The sequence below is a fragment of the Mizuhopecten yessoensis genome, unplaced genomic scaffold, assembly GCF_002113885.1.
Source record: "Mizuhopecten yessoensis strain PY_sf001 unplaced genomic scaffold, ASM211388v2 scaffold9341, whole genome shotgun sequence".
NCBI lineage: Eukaryota > Metazoa > Mollusca > Bivalvia > Pectinida > Pectinidae > Mizuhopecten > Mizuhopecten yessoensis.
The window spans coordinates 502,307-524,132 of record NW_018407999.1 but is presented as its reverse complement, the minus strand read 5'-3'; the positions used below and the strand labels follow the sequence as shown (position 1 = coordinate 524,132).

At 35.7% G+C, this 21,826-nt stretch overlaps 1 protein-coding gene across 1 annotated transcript in view; it reads right to left on the bottom strand.

The window, feature by feature from the left end:
- Positions 1-2,442: 2,442 nt before the first annotated feature.
- The window catches only part of LOC110457852, a 29,577-nt gene continuing 10,193 nt past the window's right edge, over positions 2,443-21,826 (bottom strand). Inside the window, exons 2-12 of the mRNA XM_021509294.1 lie at positions 19,574-19,691; positions 16,912-17,135; positions 13,056-13,151; positions 12,538-12,735; positions 10,839-10,988; positions 9,801-9,930; positions 7,911-8,006; positions 5,977-6,054; positions 4,824-4,986; positions 4,057-4,256; positions 2,443-3,160 (exon numbers count right to left, since the gene is read on the bottom strand). Of these exons, the coding sequence (XP_021364969.1) occupies positions 3,063-3,160; positions 4,057-4,256; positions 4,824-4,986; positions 5,977-6,054; positions 7,911-8,006; positions 9,801-9,930; positions 10,839-10,988; positions 12,538-12,735; positions 13,056-13,151; positions 16,912-17,135; positions 19,574-19,691 (1,551 nt within the window). The 3' untranslated portion in view covers positions 2,443-3,062. The remainder of the gene's footprint in view (positions 3,161-4,056; positions 4,257-4,823; positions 4,987-5,976; positions 6,055-7,910; positions 8,007-9,800; positions 9,931-10,838; positions 10,989-12,537; positions 12,736-13,055; positions 13,152-16,911; positions 17,136-19,573; positions 19,692-21,826) is intronic.

The window sequence follows — 21,826 nt, the reverse complement described above, 5'->3', positions numbered from 1 at the left end:
TTTTAAAAATATTCACACAGACAACAAACGAACGACCTTTGTTAACTTAATGATGTAATTAACCCTTTCACCCCTATGTTACTTTAGTAGACTCTACAATGCATTGATCGGGATGAGTCCATTATGGTATACAGTGGTGAAAGGGTTAAAGAATATGTTGTGGACCAAGATAGAATACATTCCCACTTTAAAGTTTGCTTACATTTCCTAAATAGTATATTTTTTGCTTTAAGTTGATGCCAGTTTAATCGTTTTACTTGAATAATGTATTGGATGATGATATACTTGTTTGCAGATTCAAGATTTATTTTGATTTATTTAAGCATGAAACACTTATTTGGAGTATTGCAATTTTTTTTCAAATTTGTGGAGTAGTGTATTTGATTATCATCAGTAATTTTTTGGTGATTTCAATGGGTAAATTCGTTAGAATTTATTTGATATTATAACTTTGAATATAAAAATTCCATTATAGCATTTTTTCATGGTAATGTTATGTTAACTGTATTTTTCGTCAGCATTCTACAATCTTTTGTTAAGAGAAATGTATATGTGTTTTGCTATGTAACATGTGATCTGTAGAAGTGTAAAAAGCCACATTTTGCAGGCTTTCATTTTCCATTTATAACTTGTGATTATTTACAAATTATGTATTCAAATTTTAAATTTGGAATATTATTAAATTACAAGAATAATTAACGATTTTCGTAACATTTTTTATTGATCAGAAATTAAACATGTCATTGTTAAAATTACATTATTATATTGTACGGCTGAATATGTCTCAAATGAATATTGGATCAACAGTACTATATTCCAACGAATTTCTGTACTATGTAGGGCGTGGCTTTTGCATAAATTACACTGATTCATTGGAAACAGTACGGTTTATCTCTTTATTGGTTCCACTACATATATATTATCATGTATAATCAATTCCACATTTATTGTCCCGTTTTAACTCTAGTTGATCATGTTCTCATCAACCATATCCATAGTTCTAGTCAATATTAGGCCATTTAATAACAAAACAGTTATTTTTACTATCATGTTTCATAAATATTCATTACAAACCTATTTTTTTCTTTCATATTTCATAGAAATTCGTTGAATACACATAATGTCCACAAAAACTGCAGCAGTGACTTTTCACTTCAGTGGATAAAAAAAACTTCACGTTATTCAAAAAACTTTTCTCCATTTATCGTCAGACTTTCTTCATACTTCAATGATTCAGTATATAAAGGAGGTATCTTTTCATAATGACATAGAATAGAAGAATCGAAATGTTATTATGAAATCATCAGTCAACAATTAATTGATTGCCTCATCAATATCATACATGAAATAAGCAAACTACTTGACAGGTATTTAATATTACGAGCATATCAGTTGAGCCGATTTTTTATGACTTGGTACTTTTTTTGTCGTTATCATGTTTCGGTTCTTCCTTCAAGCACCATGTCAATGTAATGTGAGAGTAACCTGGACCTTGGCGTGTGGTTAATGGGAACATTTTAATGTAAATCAGAGTAACAGGATGTTCTCCATGTCAGCACAAACTTATCTGACACTTGGATGAAAGTAAAAGTCTTTCTCAAAGAAAAGATGAAAAAGCATGCTATACTTTGAATTATGAACGGTTTTTACTTTCTTGTTCACCCTTGAAATATGTTAATGTAGAATTGTATGTTGACCAAATGTTTTTTCCCTATAAGTAAAATAACTGCCGATAATAGGATAATAATGGAGTATGTTTTGTGTGTTAATCAGTGATCATGAATTTCCCGTTTACACTTCACGTTTTCCTTTCATTTTATAATTTTGTTGTTGTGTTGATGTGTTTTTCGGCTTTTTGTATTGTTATTTTGAAATAAATGTCTCTTTATATCTCAAACTTTAATCTTTGTTATCTATTATACGATAAAGAGAATAACGTTCAGGTGATATACATTGTAGAAAAAATATCACAATCTGATTACATACACTTAACAAAAGACAGTATAAACTACTTCGTCGAAACACAAAGGGACAATGATGATCATCAATATACAGAGACAAAATACACATCCTCAATACACACGTAGAGGTTTATACAAAATCAAACCAGCGTAGAACACAAACTCGTGTCAATACCCAATGACAAAATACACAGCAAGGTACACAAATGGACAAAATATACCACGAGGACGAAATATACCACGATGTAAACACAAATGGACAAAATATACCACGACGTAAACACAAATGGACAAAATACACCACGACATCCACACAAATGGACAAAATACAACACAAATGGAAAAAATATACCACGACGTAAACACAAATGGACAAAATATACCACGACGTAAACAAAAATGGACAAAATATCCCACGACGTAAACACAAAGGGACAAAATACACCACAACATCCACACAAATGGACAAAATATACCACGACGTAAACACAAATGGACAAAATACACCACGACATCGACCTAAATGGACAAAATACAACACAACGTCCACACAAATAGACATAAAACACCACAATGTTCAAGCGTGGAGAAAAAAAGCAAATTGTATCATAGTGTCTATACACAAGAAACAAAATGCAAAGCACGCGAGGACATGCTATACCACAGCGTCCAAGCACAATAAAACCAAACATACTGAAACGTCAGTTTGATTTGGAATTCATGACGTCAATACAAAACAACGGGACTTTGGGAGACCAAAACAACGGGACTTGGGGGACACCAAAACATCGGGAATTATGGGACACCAAAACAACGGGGCTTATGGGACACCAAAACAACGGGACTTATGGGACATAAAAACAACGGGACTCTGGGGACTCCAAAACAAGGGAACAGGCATCATGAAAAATATATAAACTGCTGGTTTTATTTTGTATAACTGACCTTGTTTCTGAAGCTTCATTTTCAACGTGTCTTATAAAATTAATATTCTTACCTTTATTTAAGATTAGTTTAAAAAATATCAATTGCTCTTGCTAACATCTTTGCCACGATCATTACATATACAGATATTCGTTTTGGAGCTTCTTTTGTAGGATACTAATGAAAATCTCGGATGTTGATGTTTAGAACGGGGTCGGTGTTTTCAGGTTTGTCTGTGAATAATTCCAACGTCATGGCCTCCAAATCAAACACAGCTGAAACAGGAAACAACACATCTATTTTATTTTCCCATAACTGTTAGAGCTGTTTGCTGGCATGCAAACCAAATGGAAGGAAACATTCACTACAGTATATTCCGTAAATATGGGTTTACCGCATTCGATCCCGATATGTGTCGTTAGTTTGATTCTTATGGTAACCAGTTCATGTATATTACACACTATTTCTATAAGGTAAGAACACTGACTTTAAAGGCCGTGACCTGGTTAGTATCTTGGATTTATTCCGGCAAGTTTTACATGAATCATCCGCTTACCAATGCATTGTGTGTTGCGATTAAATTTTGTAAAGTTTTAAATGGCTGTTTAATGCACATTTCTCATTACCCTGCTCTCTACATACATAACACAATTACAGAACATTTTTAACGTGAATTTGCATTGTTATGGCGTTTATGGATCAGTAGATAACGATGTAATTGAAATACTCAAGAGAAAACGTGTCAAGAACAAAATGACAGGGTACTAGCCAGTTTTGAAACGTTGCAACACGTCTGATAAAATAAATATACAACATTTGATATAGCGCCCTATCTAGCTAACTTAAGCCACTCTAAAGCGCTTTACAGTACATAGATATATAATTTATACAGTCAATACAATTAGCATATACATTAATCGATACAATTCTGAGGAATTCGCTGGAGCTGCCTTATCAGGCGCCAACTACCAGTCCTATGCCACCTGGCTAATATCTCCCTATGCATATATGAGTGTATGCCTGCGTGTGTGCTGGAGATGTATTACGTTCATTGTCTGTGTTTAAAGCAACTCTTTGATATTGCATATTTCCAACATGATGATTCTTGTTGAAGATATTGCCACCATGGGGTCCTGCAGGAGTATGTCAACAAACAAATCCATATACTTACCTACACACGCCGTGGACAGGTAGTCCGGCTTCTCGCCTGTTCTAAACACCGGGAAGTCTTTGTTGTCCTGATTTGAAAGAATCTCGAGGATATCAGACTTTTCTATGCGTCTACTTGTTCTCCTCCTCCATGCCTCCATAGCTATTTGACGTTGTATAGAACTTTCCTCTTGGTAATGTGGCACAGTCAGGTGGTGAAATCTGTATATAAACAAGCAGGTTCGTCTTCCAATAGGTTTTTTCCTTGTTACATGTCACTTCTCAGTAAAACGTTATGCCGAGGGATATATGTCTAGTGTTGTTTACACGTTTGGTCCTTGTTAATTACACGAATAAAAAATCGAAGGGCAAATGAAAAACGTTCCTTAACTTTTGCTTAAAATTGTATTAAATAGTTTCTTAGTCATATATTCCAACAAGGATATTCGGAATAAATTTGCTTTCTACCCGTTGGAGGATTTTTGCAACCGTCCTTTAATACACGTGAAAAGACATGAAAAGAAGTTGTCTGGGTTACACGCATATATGCTGAGTCATATTCGTACACGTCATATTCTATCTGTCAATATCTCAGTGTTAGCCTACAGTAATATTTTGGAGAGCTTGTTTGTATAAACCATTCGAAACAAGAAAAAATATGAGGGAGTGCAAGAGGGGAGGGGAGGAATGATGAGATAGTCATGGGGGAGAATGATATATTCAATATTGCAGAGAGAGTCGGAGATAGACAGAGACATGGATTATTATATCGTGACCACGACCACTTACAGGTTTGTGTGTGTAAAGAAGTCTGTACATGGAGTGATACACTTCAGGGTACCGTCCGGTTGTCCTGCTATCTCTATACAAGAACACACCAGACCTCCAGACGTCTCGCCACTGCTGTCAGAGGCGGTATGGACCAAGTTAATGTTATAACCGGACGCAATTCCTGTTCACGTGAATCAAATTACACTTTAATTTAATTCACTACTGAAAACAAAAAAAAATCTTACCTATATTCGTATACCCTTGTTGATCAGGGTATCGACTGAGACTTTTCACAAATCAAATTTGGTCCATCTTAGTGAAAGGCTAATGTGATGTTCACTTCGCCACCGGCCAACCTGTACAATGTACACTTATATCACCCGCATGCAAAAATATCTGGTCAATTCACTAATACAAACAAATACTTTTATACCATTTGGTAACGTTTACAGGGTGGCACATGCAGCTCCTGCAATTCACGGGTGTTTTGCGGGGGTTCAAGATGTCGGTTCTATGTGTATTTTCTTATCTACTTTGAAATCTGAGAGGTTTAGTTTTGTCCTTGTATGTGGATTTTCTTTTATTATTTTTTATTGCTTCTGTTGACACTCAGATTATATTCAACTTGTAATGTCCTCGTCTCCACGGGCTACTTGCCGCTTATTGATATGTGGGATATCAGTATCTGCCGTGAAAGGAGACAAGTTCATCGTGTCTGAGACCGTATGTGACTGACGTACTTGTATCTAAAGAATACACATGGCTAAGTGCGCTGAACGACACGCTTACTACTTCGGAGATGTTTATGGGGATAATATGTAATGTCTCGTTTTGATTTTATACCACCCCAGATCCTTCAAGCTTATGCCACTCGCCTCGAAAGTCCATTCTACTCTAAAGTTATCCATAAATGCACCTGGATCCTGTACTTCTTCGATATACTGACGTTACCAGACCGTTCTTTTTTAACAGATTTACACTGCGTTGAGTGTTAACCCTGACTCATTAACATGCATACATAATATCTTCTGCATCTTTTTATTTTTCAGTATTTGTTATTTTTTTCTGAACAATTACTGTTTTGTTATAAGTATTAACTTAACCAGTGTCTTTGGTTGGTTTTCCTGTTATCAATACAAGTATTTATGATTATCCAATGTTCTACACTTACCAGGTGCCTTGTTTATTATTTCCATGGCGTCGTCGAAACTTTTCGCCGAGAGAATAGCCCGCATGACGAACCGCCGAGCTATAAATAAATATGTAGGGGTCAATTAGTAATATCATTTCCTTAAACATTGCACTTAGTAATGCATAGTTCTAATGCATGTATTTGTTTTGCGGTTTTCGTTGTTTATGATATGTGTTGATTAACTTTATTTTCACCTATTATAACTTTTACTTTTCAAGTTGACGATTGACTTTTATTTTGTTATCTTTATTAAGTTTTGTCTTCTTCTTAATGACCCTAATGACCAATTTTGTGTTGATTGGCCGTTAAGTGTTCGATAATATAAATAATTCATCGACTTTATTTGTTTTGTGCTGCACAACACAACCTAGGATACTATAACATATGGATGTGTTGGTAACTAGTGTTATCCGTAACTTGTAATACTGTCATATTAACAATGCCGGTACATGATACAAACAACATGAAGCCCTGATCGTCTGGATTTTCTAGGTAATATTATGTAACGAGATTCCGTAAAACAGGAGGAAATAATATCTTCCTATTTCCTGTCAGGAAGTAATAGGACCTGCAGATACTCGAACCGTCGATTACCGGAGATATAAACATTTTACATTTAAATGCAAACCTAGACTTCGTGATGTAAAGTACCTTGCATAAAAGGTAATAAACCACGGAGAGATATGAGGAGAATAAAATGCAGCAAGTCAATTGGTTAAAGTGCACAATAAAACACGTAACAACGTCTCCTAATAGACCTTTATTGAAGGTAGACAGTTCCAGACATTGAGAAACACGAGGAACCGTCTGAGGATTAAATACACCAGCGACATTCCTTTACACCAATACTCTCTTAATTAGGCATACGTTCAAGACGTATTCAGGTTTGATCAATAATCTGTGCACCTCTGTTCTGTAAGAAAGCTTTGAGTTTAGCTAAATGTATCTCATCAAAATTTCACACATAAAACTCTTTTTTGTGTGTGTAAATAACCAGTTTATCATTAATGTAAAACTTGGTTCACAAATATGAATTGCATAACATTCGCCTAGAAAAATCAATCTGCAATAAATTGACTGAAAATGAATTGAAAAGGGGGTCGGGATAGTTTGGATAAAAAGCAAAAACTGATTGAGAAAAAAAGACAGAGATAATAATAAATCATTTTTAGTAAGGTATATAAATATTTCTATATACGTTCTGTATATAAATGTGTGTTCCACAACCATCTGACTGCGATATAACTATATTAATGAACCAGTTCTCCTTTGATAACAAATCCCTTTGAAACAGTGATACAGCTAGGTATACGTGTTACGAGACACTTGCATAGCTTGGTTATGAACTGTAATCGGGTTTGGTGTACACTAGTGATTGTAACATAACATATCATTACAAAGTGTGTGAGTATTTTGATCCCAAACTGGAGCACAGCCGACAACATAAAAACGGTCATATTGTGTAAATTCTACAAATAAAACACATTACTTTTACGAATTATGACAAGACTTGTACAATATATCTGAGTAATAACGTTAACTCTGACTTGGCAGAAAAGGAAATATTTCGCGGGACCTTGTCGTCTAAAAATACATAGAAAGGTTGGCCTAAGTACGTATCACAGTCAGCTTACAAAGTATCCATACATTTTCGATCTTTATTGTCTCTTTGTTTATGGTTTGTATTGCTGTTTTTCTAAGAAATTTAAAATTAATAGGTATAATGAAGTAACTAGTTATCTTCTGATATACAATTATTTCATTCTTAGATGTATTTTTCCGCCATATGATATTTTCTGCTCTGCCTCGTCTTTGATTCAATAAAACAATTACTGGATTGAAATGATTGTGTCTTACACAGCGGTGGGTGAATGTGCTTCAACACTAGATACTAGCAGTATAACAATACTCACGTATACCCGATCTGTTTACCCACTTCTGGTATACACTGTTGCCCGTATACATCAAATCTGTTCCCATTATACTGATCATGTTTCCTGGCATGGAACCTGTCAAACAAAGTGACTCTTAGTCAGAAACTAACTCTTTCCTGTCACTCTAGCTCCTGTTTTTTTGTTTTTTGTTTGTTTAACGTCCTATTAACAGCTAAGTTCAAACATATTTTAGGTCGTGCCTCCATCGGTGCTGTGTATGCGTGCTTGCGCGTGTGTGTGTGTTTGTGTGTGTGTGCAAGAGACATGGTAAGTTGGTGTATTTGTCTCCTTGTGATAGCGCAGATCAAATGCCGACTTTATAGTGCTATTCCACTATAATACCATGCCGAAGGCATCCAGCACACATTCCACCCAGTCACATTATTCTGACAACGGGTAAATTAGTTGTTGCCCTACTCTACATGCTGAACGTTAAGAAGAAATAACAACAATCATTTTTAGGACTTTGTTATATCCCGGCCTGGGGACAGAACCCATTGCCTTCCTCACCTGGGCGAACTTTAGCCTCTTTTCTCAAGTTAAATTAATCTACGTAATTGTAATGGGTGGCACTGCTCTTCACGATCATAACTGATAACTGGGTTGGTAAAGCGTTCGTACCAATCAACGGTTGTCACCGGTTCACATTTGTCATATACAATCCAGATTTTTAAGATTAAAACTACTTAATCTGAATGTCTTAGGTATGGATATGTTAAATAAATCATACAGGACTAACAACCGGATGTATGTTTAACTCATTCACCCCTGACATTTCATTATGAACTATTCCAACCTTTGAATTGGATTAGATCAAATGTATCTTAAGGTGTGAATGGGTTAAGAAAGTGAATATTTCCCTCCTCGTCGAAAACAAGGGCACAATACTAGCCTTTTGGATCCGAGAGGATTAAGCCAATGGGAAGTAGGCCTAACCAGCATGGCATTTACTCAATAAGCAGTGTAAATCATGTATCTAAGAAAATGATATACTACTTTTATATTATGTGAGACTTTTTCAAAATTGATGAGATATCGGATTTGTGTATTATATATAATGTATGCGTATATGATACCATCCCTACCAATCATTTGTAAATATAGGCGTGTATGTAGAATGAGATTGGTTAGCGTACAGACATTAAACTTACAATTGTGAAACAAAGACTCTATTTTCTAACATTTTCTACTGTGGAGATCTAATCTTTTCCTTCTTTGCAATACACTTTCAAACGGAGTTATATAACATATTATGTTCAGAAACTTTACTGGTATCTATTATAAAAATCGAACTTATTTGATATAATAACAAATAAGATATCCTGTAAGACATATATTCTACATATTTTAGATTGTCTTGTATTTACTTTTTACGATATTTTATCACATAAGTAAGGTATCTTATATGGTTTTATGAAGTACAGCACGGACATTGTTCCCTGGAAATATATTAAGCCAGCATACCAAAAAAATAGCATACCAAAAAAAATATAATAATAACCACAACAAAAACGGGTGAACTCGTGTGTGCCGGAATGATATAAGATAAGGTTCACATTCTCTAACATATATAAACAAAAAAGACTGTTCTATACTAAAACAATCACAAAGTTCTTCCGTAGAAATATAAACTAAATATGCAGGCTGTACGGAATAAACTAGAATTAAGAATAAATTGGTTGGATTATGTCAAAAAGTCCAACAACTGTAGCCGAAACAAACTGTGTTACCAATAAACAATCATTAACAATTTGTTTACGTAGTATGAATTATGCAGTGATAAAAGTATATACAGTATAAGTAAGAGGAATGAAATACAGTTAGTTGGTAGAAGAGGGAACATATTTTTATGAAGACGTAGATAGATACCGGCTTTGGTGAACGACAGGAATCTCTCTTTCACTGTTTTACCATCCAACGTATCGGTGATGTCCAAATCGAGCCAGACGCTGGCCTGTTTCATCTGTGGGCATCCATCTTCATTGTGTGCCAGCACAAACTACAATGAATATTAAATAGAATGATCAAGGCTGAGTGTGACCAAAAACACTGTATTGCACGCACAACAGGACAAACATGGCCAAGAGCAGGATACAGGTTACATGGGGAAGTTGCGTATTATTAGGGGGGAAAACAAGAAAAGACTTTACTGTCAACAAAACCATACTTCGAACTCATCATCGATAAAACTACGGCAAAATATGAGCATATGAAAGATACAAGGAGAATAAGACCATGTGTTCCGATGGTGATGATGTTTGTTCTTCCTCCAAAAATATCTACTATTCAGATGTGCTATCGTTTCTTCATATATGATACAAACGACCTCTACCACGGAACCTTACTGACAGTTATTTTATTCGGATTCCTAATAGTGCTAATATTCACTGGGTAATACTGACATGAAATAATTCATGTTTGCAATCGAATGTTAGATAAGTAATAAACACTCGCGACCGTACATCATCGACCTTTCAATAAAGTTCGTCGGACCGTTTATCTTATTGTTTATATAAGGCGTGCCGTACATCAGATATACTAAGCGGAAAAGTCAGAATATAGAGTTAAGGTCATTAAAGATAAAAATTCAAAATTCGCCATACGTTCGTTTGTAAGTTTTCGAAACCATATATTCCGTCTTTGCGTATTGCAGAGTTATCTTCTCTTGGGAGCAGGTATTGATTGTTACGTGACTTGTTTGTGAGAGTAACGTCATCAATTTTTGAGAAAACGACGTAATTTTCTCGCACAAGCCAATGACGTAACAATCAATACCTGCTCCCAAGAGAAGATAACTCTGCAATACGCAAATACGGAATTGCTGATGCCCCAGTGTAAGTACCAATTTATAATTTTTAATCACAGTAGTAATACTTTACGCAATGCATGCTACACTGTCTGACCTACGGTGTTGGTATCTGCGTTTCTGATACAGATGACTGTACAACCATTGGATTGTGGGTAATGTCGACATTCGTCCCCAGGGGGCGCCACCTCCACGACTGAGTTGTCTCCGTACAGGGCCGTCAACTCCGGCTCAAGGTTGAGAAGGAAAAGCTGAAGGTAGAACAATTTCGTACACTTAATTTGCATAGGAATCGTAAGTCATAATGTCAAGGTTAGTATGGTACTATGACGTTTTATAAACGACAGGACAAATCATTGTGCTACATTAATCAACTCAATGTGTGGCATATGTCTTTTTATTGTAGTTGGGATTTTATTTGAAGAAAAAAATTGATAATCAAGGAATACTCGTGGTTTCTTTTATTTCGCCGGTATGGTTTTGGTTGAAAACACATACATGATGTACATGATGTACATCTGCTTATTTGAGAAAATATTTAATATACTAGTATATTTGCTTATATTAGGAGTGTTTAAAGGTTTGTGGTTTTATATCTGGAAATTGTTCGTGTAGTTTTAATTTCGAGGATCGCCAACACGGTAAATAACCTTGGTTGTAGATTGTTAGATCGGGTGTATGACTTAGCTCTTATCATTGGACAAAATATACCACAGAGTCAGCACTAGATGAAACAATATGGTGGCCTGGCAACGTATATACGGGAAACACTTTCACGGGTGCTACATGCGGTTTTGCCTCCATCATTTGAAGGTATATATAGTATGTTTCGTTTGTTAAGGTCATTGGAGTGTATTGATCAACGGAAATAGGAAGTACATCCCTAATTGAAAATCCAATGAAGGGAGACAGAATCACAATTTCCGCATATTATAAAGTTTAATATTAAACTGATGAATATTATATGTTTATTATTGACAGATCAGTGTGTTCTCTCAATATTAAAGTATTTCAAAGCAAACAAGGCAGTAATTCAGTTGCTTTTTATCAATGAGTCACATGTGTCCATTTTCTGTACTTCAGGAAACCGGCTATCTATTTCACTACTGTGAAGTTTTTCAAGACAGATAACTCTTACATGCAATTACTATGTGTATATGGTTTTATTAAAAAATGTCAATTTTGAATCGTTTATAGATAATTTATTTTACACAATTTCAGCATCTATTAAATTGATATACATTAATGCAATACTAATCTATAACAGTATTATTTTTATTGACATTATTTTGCAATTTCCATTTAAAATCCTTAAAATTCTGACAACCTATATTTTTTTGAAGGCAGAACATTTTCTTTACTTCAAAGCAATATAACTACAAAATTTGAAGAAATTCTACTGAGAAATGGTGACACAATCCTATTACCTTAAGTGTTGCCTCGGTTGCTGTTCTTTTCTCGTAACGACCTTTAGTCTGACGTTTTACGTTTTTGTTGACCATGCGATAATTTCTTATTTTTTTTACTACAAACTATGACACTATTTTGACAACAAAGCACATTTTTATATTCAAACGTTGTTTGTCAAAGGTACCTAAATTGCCCACCATTAAAGTGTGTGTAGTCCTAATGTGCGCAAATTACAAAAAGGTTTCTGAACATGTTATCTAGCAGCTATCAATGTTATTTATCGACTGATGTTATGCATGTACAAAACTATATAATAATAAACACATGTTAAATGTAAATAAAGAAAGAAAATGCACTGTCTAAAAGTAGGTCATGATACTAGAGTCGTACCTTTTCAAAATCTACCCCAGCACCATCAGCTGTTCCTTCTAACTCCCTCCGGTAGAGTGGGAAGTGTGCAGTAACGATGTCGAGGAATCCCTCGTAAGTTTTTCTCCCTTCGGTGGAATCTGTTAGTTGTTTAAGACTTTTGATATAACCGTCCTTCTCGGCTAAATAGTCTTGGATTTGTTTCCTCATACACCTCCCCTTAAACGACATCAAACATATTGTAAACGTGTCAATTATTGCACGAAAAAATAAGATTTTTTCAAACAAACTACTGACAATTCCTCTTTCTGGTTGGGGCACCTACTTCATAAAGTTCCACATGCAAAGTTGTTAATAGTTCATGTCTTTTACTTCCATTCTGTACGAAATGTTTTAGTTATAGACAATCAACACCTCTGAAATAACCCAACTAACTTTATACTAGACACACGCAAAGATTTTCAGCTTAAATTATATACCCATCCCTGTGATATTTATCCACGTCCCTGTGATATCTATGTGTCACGTGTGATATTTACCAGCTCCTGTCCTACGTCATAGTGACTTCCGGTCAGCTTGAGAGAGGTGAAAGATGCCGTGTCACTTTGATATTTCTCCATTAGATGGTCACCGTGCTATTGAGGAAATAACAACAATATTACATATCCTAGTAAACGTTTCCATTGTAAAGCTCCGATGCTATGGCAGAAACGAAATAGAAATATTCACACTAAACTATTACAATAGAAGTCCCTTGTGTTGCCGACGAAACGAAAACACGTTCGTCTTGCCTTATTTAAAGTATAGTGTTACATTATAATTATGACCACCGTCACGGAACGAACAACCTACACCACTATCACATCTTAATTTATACTCCCTCGTTACGTGTCCATTTTACGAGGCAACAATAACTACATATCTATTTTGATGTAACAGCCCACAAAATACTTGTCATGGCGGAAACTCCCAATACGTTTTCATTCATATAGCATCTTACCGTATAATTCTGGTAATCATATATGGTGCAAAGTTATCAGTTTTTATAATGTCAACGTTATCAAAACCTTTAAAACCATAGTAACTCGACATCTTGTATGACAGTGTATCGGACATACCAATGTCTTTTCTTGGTGTTGTCTTTTCGCATTGAATTTGTTCTTCTTTGTGACGCTTTCGTTTGTATTTATAGACGACCTTATCTACATTAAGGTATTATCGAGGAGCCATGGGACCAATCCCTTTTGCAACAGCTGTTCTCAAACGAGGTTATAAAAATGTCCTTATCATGATTACCACTCAGTCCTTTCATATATAAACTGAACCTGTCCCGGTACAAGGCTATCACTATTATACAGTTGTTGGTATATTCATAGAAAACATGTATTTATTTTGCTTTGTTTCCTTCTATCCCTCTCCCGTGCGTGTCCCCACCTCCCTTCCACATCTTCATCTACTTCCAAATATATATCATATGGAGAGCAAAACTGAAATCTTACATCAAATTATAGAAGTACATACAAAACGCATCAGTTTCGAAATTGATACACATTCTCCAAAATATGTTGTGTTTTTGCAGATTAAACATGTTCTTGCAAGAGGCCAAAATATCTGCATTCGCTGGTTTTTGTTTTTGGTAACTGAATATATTTTCTATTTCCACTGCGCTTTTATGGGGCGTTCACACAGTGCATATTACGGCTCCCGTTTGAGATCAGACAGCGCTACAACACGAAAAGTGAAACAGTCGGATTACTATCCTCAATGATCTGGAATGTCCTATCATTGTCTGAACGCAGTCGTATACGTTCGTAACAGAGTCCTACGGATCGGGAAAGGTTCAGACAAGTCGGCCAAGCAATCCCGACAGTAAGGTGCGTCCCGTAACATTCGGGAAACTCAGTCGATTTCGTCTAGTCGGATTACAATCGTGACTATGTCGTGACAGAATCTGCTGTATCGGATCAAAATCGTAACAATGTCCAGTGTTGTATGGACGGTGTCATGTGGATCTCGACACTGTCATGATGAACGGGCATGATTTGGAGGAATTTTTATTTCCGTTTCTTGCCGATTGAGTCGGATGACTTTCCTCAATGAATCCCGCCAAATCTAGCACAACAATCAAGCTCAATGTCTCATGAGAATCCTCTTTCGATCCGGGAAAACAAAAAAGAGGTACATGTTTACACTAAAAAAGTTGATATTTGTATGGAGCTGTCATCGACATAAACATCAAGTTGATTTAGAAATCCAACATCAATCTACACCATTATCACTAAACATATGTTACACAAGATGTGTTACATATACTACCACTAACGGGGTCCTCGTACTACATTTGTTCGATGTTTTCCTCGATGCATCCCGGCTGGGTGCCAAACGGTTCAACCCTTTCACCATGAAAACAACGAATAAATACCAATACACTGAAATCGTTATGAGCCTTGTCGAGAAAATTTACTTCTGGAACCAATGACGTTTTTCTACGTACTTGCTTTGGCTGCGGCTAGGTATACTGATCTATAACAGTGCTGTCTTAGGAGTTTGGTCGAAGTCTCTGGGTACTGATCATAGTTACATTTCTCTGTACCTGCGCCGGCCATGCTCTATTACACCAACCAAAGTTTCCTCTAGCCCTGACACCTGACTTAGACATTTTGACAGATAGATGTCTGGTGTCAGGGCCAGAGGAAAGTCGGGCTATATCACACTCAGACTTATGTCCCACAGTCCTGAATCCCCAGTGTCTCTCAATCGTGTTCTTTATTAAATTTAGTATATGTATAACTACAGAAGTAAGTGAAATTGAAAACCGAAAGGTAAATGTCCTCAACGAACTCGGAAAAACTAGATGGTACTTATAACTTATCCACGAAACCTTGTTACATTCTCTGAAACCAGCAGACACTCGTGTGTTGATTTAAACATTGGCGACCACAACTTTACCCGAGCTATTGACAACATTAATACAATTAAATCACCACGACCTGATGCATTTCTCCAAAAACCCTGTTTTCCGTGTGATAAACAGTTTCACAAACGGTTAATTTCTATTTTCCAAAAATTTATCGATGTCGGCAAAATATCTGATAAGTGATGGATAGCTACCTCGACGTCAAACTGACAATCATATATTATACTAATATAAGGGGGTGCGATATCTAGTGTACTGATCTATAACAGTGCTGTCTTAGGAGTTTGGTCGAAGTCTCTGGGTACTGATCATAGTTACATTTCTCTGTACATGCGCCGGCCATGCTCTATTACACCAAGCCCGAGTTTCCTCTAGCCCTGACACCTGACTTAGACTTTTTATAAGTTTTGTAAAAATTTATATTTTAGAATATATGGAATTAAAATACATTTAAGATGCTGCAAAAATATAGAATAGAACTAAAACATATAAGAAATGAAATAAGACAATAAAAGTATCACACAATCCAAAATGTCAGGTGGCAGAGGTTACCAGGGCACAGTATGAAGTATCACTCTTTGCCGATATTGCAAAGGCAGATGGGGCCATCCCAGGAATGGACCAGCCTCCTGAATGTTTTAAAACTTTCAACTTTTCGGAAGTAATTTGGGAGACTGTTCCACACCCGGGCGGCCTCAAAAGCAAACGATTTATGTCCATACTTCACAGTGTTGACCCTGGGCACCTCTGCAGTATTTTCCTTCATGAAGTCATAATTAGACATCTTGATATTTACAAGATTATGAATATGAAATTTTGTTCATAATTTTAAAAACCTCACCACCCATTTCCTTCAGACGCCTTACATGAAGCATGTCGCTGTTGGTAATACTGAGTAAGTATCTGAAGGATGAGTTGTGATCATTATATATAAACCATAAAGCTCTTTCTTGTATCTTTTCTAGCTTTCTGACACTCTTCATGGAACAAGATTGCCAGACTATAGGACAGTAGTTAAATTTGGAAACAATAAAAGAATTATAAATTACAAGTCTACCTTGTTTGGTTAAAAAAACTCCCAATTCGTTTTAAAATGGACAATTGCCTTGAGGTTTTCCTACAAATTTTAGAGATATGAGCTTCAAAGTTTAAAAATGAATCAAAGTTCACACCTAAAAGTTTGACAACACTGTCAGGAACAATATCTATTTCGCCAATACTAAAAGACTGGAATTTATTAGGGTTTGCTTTCATCTGGTTTAATTTAAACCAGTCTATTAGATTTTGACAGTCATTTTCAATATCATGTTTTAAAACATCTGGGTCTTTATTTGACTCACTGACAGTGCTGTCGTCTGCATAATTATATAACTTACAGGACGTACAAAAACATTAAAAAGCAAAGGTCCTAAAATAGAACCCTGCGGTACCCCCTTCAGCACTTCCAGCCAGTCACCGCATTTGGAGACATTTTTTACCTGCTGCTTCCTGCTGCTCAGGTAGCTGGACGCCAGGTTAATTGAGGCTTTGCTCATGCCATAGGCCTCCAGCTTCCCGACCAACAAGTTATGAGGAATACAGTCAAAAGCCTGGGAGAAGTCCATCAGTAAGGCAGCGACATACTCATGGTTGTACAGGGCTCTACGCGAATCCTCAACGAGTCGCAACAGGGTGGTTTGACACCCAAATCCTGGTCGGAAGGCTGCAAGGAAAGGATGAAAAACAAGTCAGCAAGTTACACTATCGAAAAAGAGTTAAAGCTACAGGTTTACTGCACTTATTTATCGATTTATCGTTGTTCCACTCACATCCGCTTTTCACAGTTTCTTTATGGAGTTGTATGGTTATCAGACCCCTACAATTGCATAGAGTTTCTTCCTGTAGTGAAGAGGACTAATTTCATATTGTGTATAAAAAAGTGAAAGATTACAAGATGTTATTAAAAGTCACCTCGTCTGTTTATCAATTTTCTCCTTCATTATAAATAAAGCGTTTTTCTCTCACAACCACTGTAGGTTTTCTCTCTCAAGACTCATTGGATAAACCTGCTAGGAGATGGTAAACATTTCTGGTTACCAGTGGGTAACACCCTGGACGGAATTTCATTAGTCAATCTTTGATTTATTACGTCACGTAACAATGCTTTTCGACGTCATTTTCCATTGTTACGTCATGATCCATGGCAATTGTCTCCCCCCCATCGGAAACACACATGATGTATATTCCAAGGGGAAAATGTGGTTTTTCAGATAGAATAAGAACGTTATGGGGAGAAACAGGTCCCCAAACTCGTAATGACTAGTTATCACGTTTATCTACCTCTCGCTAGCTAATTTTTAAATTTAAACAAAATAAATATTATAAAAGACACTCAGTTAAACTCGTGTCTTTATACAATTTCGAAGTTTGACTAAGTCGAGTTAGATAAACATGTAACTGAACACAACTCGTTGGGAAACCTCTATATGTTCTGGAAGTATATATTGACGGGTCGGGTGATTACGATCGCCGTAGTCTTACTGATACTGACCTTTCATTAACAATATGTATACGTTCATATTTTTTGCCAAAATATCTACTAATAGTAATACGTTTATGAACACAACATGTGAACGTATAAATTCTTTCAACCAAACATGTTTTATAAGTACCGAGATTTATTGCCAATGCGGGGTGTGTAGTCTGTAACTGGAGATGGTTCTGAGATACACGCCACCTGGAATTACGAACTCTCAGTGGAAAGGTGTTCCAAAAAGGTTAGTTGCGTCTATAGTCTATATTCGTTGTCTAAACATTCTGTTTAAAATCCTGGCACATATCTATCCTCATTTTGTTACTAGATAAGGTTGTTTATCACACTGTGTCTGAGGGTATACATTGTTCTTTTGAGAGGAACACCCTTCTTGTATTAAGACAAAAGTATTGCAAACAATACAAAAACCTTCGTTTCGTTATGCTTCCATTTTAAATATTACGTAAGAAAAATATGTCTGTTTTACTTGAATTATCTGTCCTTATTTTAAACCGTACGAGTGTCTTCGCAGTCTCTCTCTAGTCGCACCTTCGTAAGAGATAATTACAAAGCACATTTCATAAACAGACGAACCAAACACAGACAATCTTAACTTTGTCTTCACAAATTAACAAAGTATGTTGGCATGTTTTGCCATAGTTTTACATGTAAGAATAGTTATCAGATTAGCAGTCTTAATAACAGTTGAAAATTATACCGACAATAGACAATATTATGGGGCGAGCAATTATTTGTTTACAACTTGTTCTCTTTGTAAAGCCATTCAAGGGTAACGTACATAAAAGTACAGATAGATCAAATATAAAATACGTACGAGCGTACGTATAACATATAGAAGTTTAATAGAATCCATCCCTGATGTGAGGTATGGATAAGGTTATTTAAACTCAAGGAATAAAATATTGAGCAGGAGACCCGAAGCTTTACCGAGTGTCTTTTGCTCAATATTTTATCCCGAGGGTTTGAATAACCTTATCCTTACCTTATATCAGGGATTGATTATATTTCTTGCTTATTACATTAAACCCGTAAAAACAGCTGCTTTTTCGTAAAGTTGTAACCTGTTCGCACATTTCTCATTTGCATATGAAGCCCGAATGGCAATTGTTAGTGACGTCAATGACCCTGAATGACTCCAAAACGTCATCAAATGACGTCACGAACAATAGCGTGACCCCGAAAGGTCACTTTATTTCCCCCGCCAGTCTGGCGTGTAAGCAACCTAGATCCATGAGTCGGATAGAATTGTCCAGCAATGCCGGAAATGCGGATATCTCGGTCGAGTATGCAAATATATAATTTAAAGCAGTTACCCATAGATCCTTTATGACATGTGTGATATGTATTTGTGTATATTTTATTGAAAGGTAAGGCTTACATAAATACATATGTCCATTTGTCAGAACAGGTGTGAAATTCCCAATTTATTGAAGCCAGAAGACAATTCGGTCATAGCGCCTTCTCAACTTCAACGGACAATAATTCTGAGACTACGATGTTTTATGCAAAACAGGCTGCCATTTGACACTTTTTATATATATATTTGTTAAGATCACAAAGAATATTTAGATACAAGTCGGATTATGTGGTATAGAACAGGTACATACCTTGATTGTAGATCTTATCATTCTGTAGATATCCACTATCACTGCCGACATGCACAGTATCTCCTGGGTCGTCTGCAAAAGGTCGAAGGGAGGGGTTCAACCACCGGTCGTGAAAGACCTAGATTAAAGAAGCAAGTGCTGAATCGAGCTATCGACAAGATAAAATACACAACATTTGATATAACGCCCTATCTAGCTAACATAAGCCACTCTGAAGCGCTTATACAATTAATACAATTATCCAAAGAAATTATCGATCTACCGCGTGAAGATTAAAAGAATGTAACACGCTTTGCTGGCGTGTAAATATGGCATTTTATTTACTTTACATATTATATACGTTTTCCACGACAAACATACATGTACATTATTGAACATGATAGTTTACTCACGTATTTCAAGCTAAACGCAGAAAATGGTTTTATGTAACCTCAGTAAGTATCTTTCATGGACAACAAATGTCGGAATACAGTAAAACGGGATTCAATTACAGTTATCTCTACTCGATTTCATATGCGGTAATAGTGTTCTTAAAACAACATTTGATCGACAAACGTTTTAATACATACTTGCTCATTCAAGTGTGTTCACTTCAGATTATCTTTACATCTCGCATGTAAAAGTTCTACCTCTAAAATTTGATATTTAACAACTTTGTGTTCTTTTAAAAACTGTTCTGTTTTTTTATGGCATCCCTTTGTCAATACAATAGGCAACAAAGACAACACTAACATGTAAGCCTGAACACTAATTTTATTAAAAACAAACTATGCGATTTTTGTCGCATGTATAAATAATCTGTAGGTCTAAGCCAGAGAAACACTGGGCTCCCCAAAGGAGTCAATACATGTCCGACTATTATTCGGTCATTGATGTGGCTAACCGGTTCGTGATATTCCGACCGGTTAACCGGCTAACCGTTGACAACCCTACCGCAAACTCTTGCTCGTGTTCAAATTACGGTTTTGTTTGCACATTATCATTCTCTTGTTATGTTTTATGGTTCAACAAGCCCCTAATAGATCACGTAGTCACCCTAAATGTTAAACCCCTGGTAAGTCATATTCAAAGACCCCAATTAAAAATTGGAACTTATAGATGTAATTTCAATATATTGAACTTGTACATTGGCTATAAAACTATACATAGCCATGTTGACGTGCATGAAGTCTAAAATAAGGCTTAAGACTAACGTCTTCATAAAAATAGTCATCGGACATGTAACGTGTAAATCTCTTTTGCGACACAACCGAGTGCTAATAAATGACATATATTTTCTAGTTTATCTATATATCTAAGTATATATCTAATTTAAATTTATTTCCCTTCTTCTAGCTGTCGAGAGGAGTTCCAACATAGCATCAAGATATATGTCGCCATGCAAAACCGCTAAAATCATAGTAAAATCCCCTGGTAATATATTTTTGTAGACTATAAATAAGAAAACAAAAGCTTAGTGACCTTGACTTATAGACGACCTTAAGATGCTGTTCCATGTGATAGCAGTTTGTGGTGTTATGAAAGCACTAGACATGTTATAAACATTGAAACTGAAAAGTACGAAAATGTTTATAACATATCTAAATTTTAATATTAAATGTTAAAAAGGACAGTTTGTATGAAGTCTATGTAGTTGTTATTGTCATAAGCTATAGTTTTACACATATGTCATAAGCTATGGTTTTACACATATATATACCAATAAAATATGTTACTCGGATATTTTGCTATTATATTTGTACATTCCTATTCCGTCTTTGCGTATTGCAGAGTTATCTATGAGTACCATCATTTTTAATTTACCTGTAGGTCAACTTATTTAGACCGTGGTCATAGTCTTTTTCTTAAAAAGTGTCTGAGTTTCAACACGTGAATCTACATCTAAAACTTACCTGTTGGAACTCAAGCACATATATTAATATATTATTCGTATTTTCTTTGTTCCCCGATTAATTTTCTTAAGTTTTATGTTTCATAAAATCATCAAGGTTAACATATAGATATTTCACATTATTATAGTTCCAATACAGTTTCAAATAATGTCTGTACCGTTTTATAGGAAATAATAATTTTGCAGCAACATTCATTATTTTAGCAATCTCGGAGATATCAGCAGGAACTTTTATTTGTTCCAATAGCATATCTAATCGTTGTTTATATGTGTATATTTATATTTGCATGGCATTGTCACTATATAGCCTCTTTGAAAGCTGTGTCGTTCATGGGACTTTAATTACCATGCCGCACGAGACA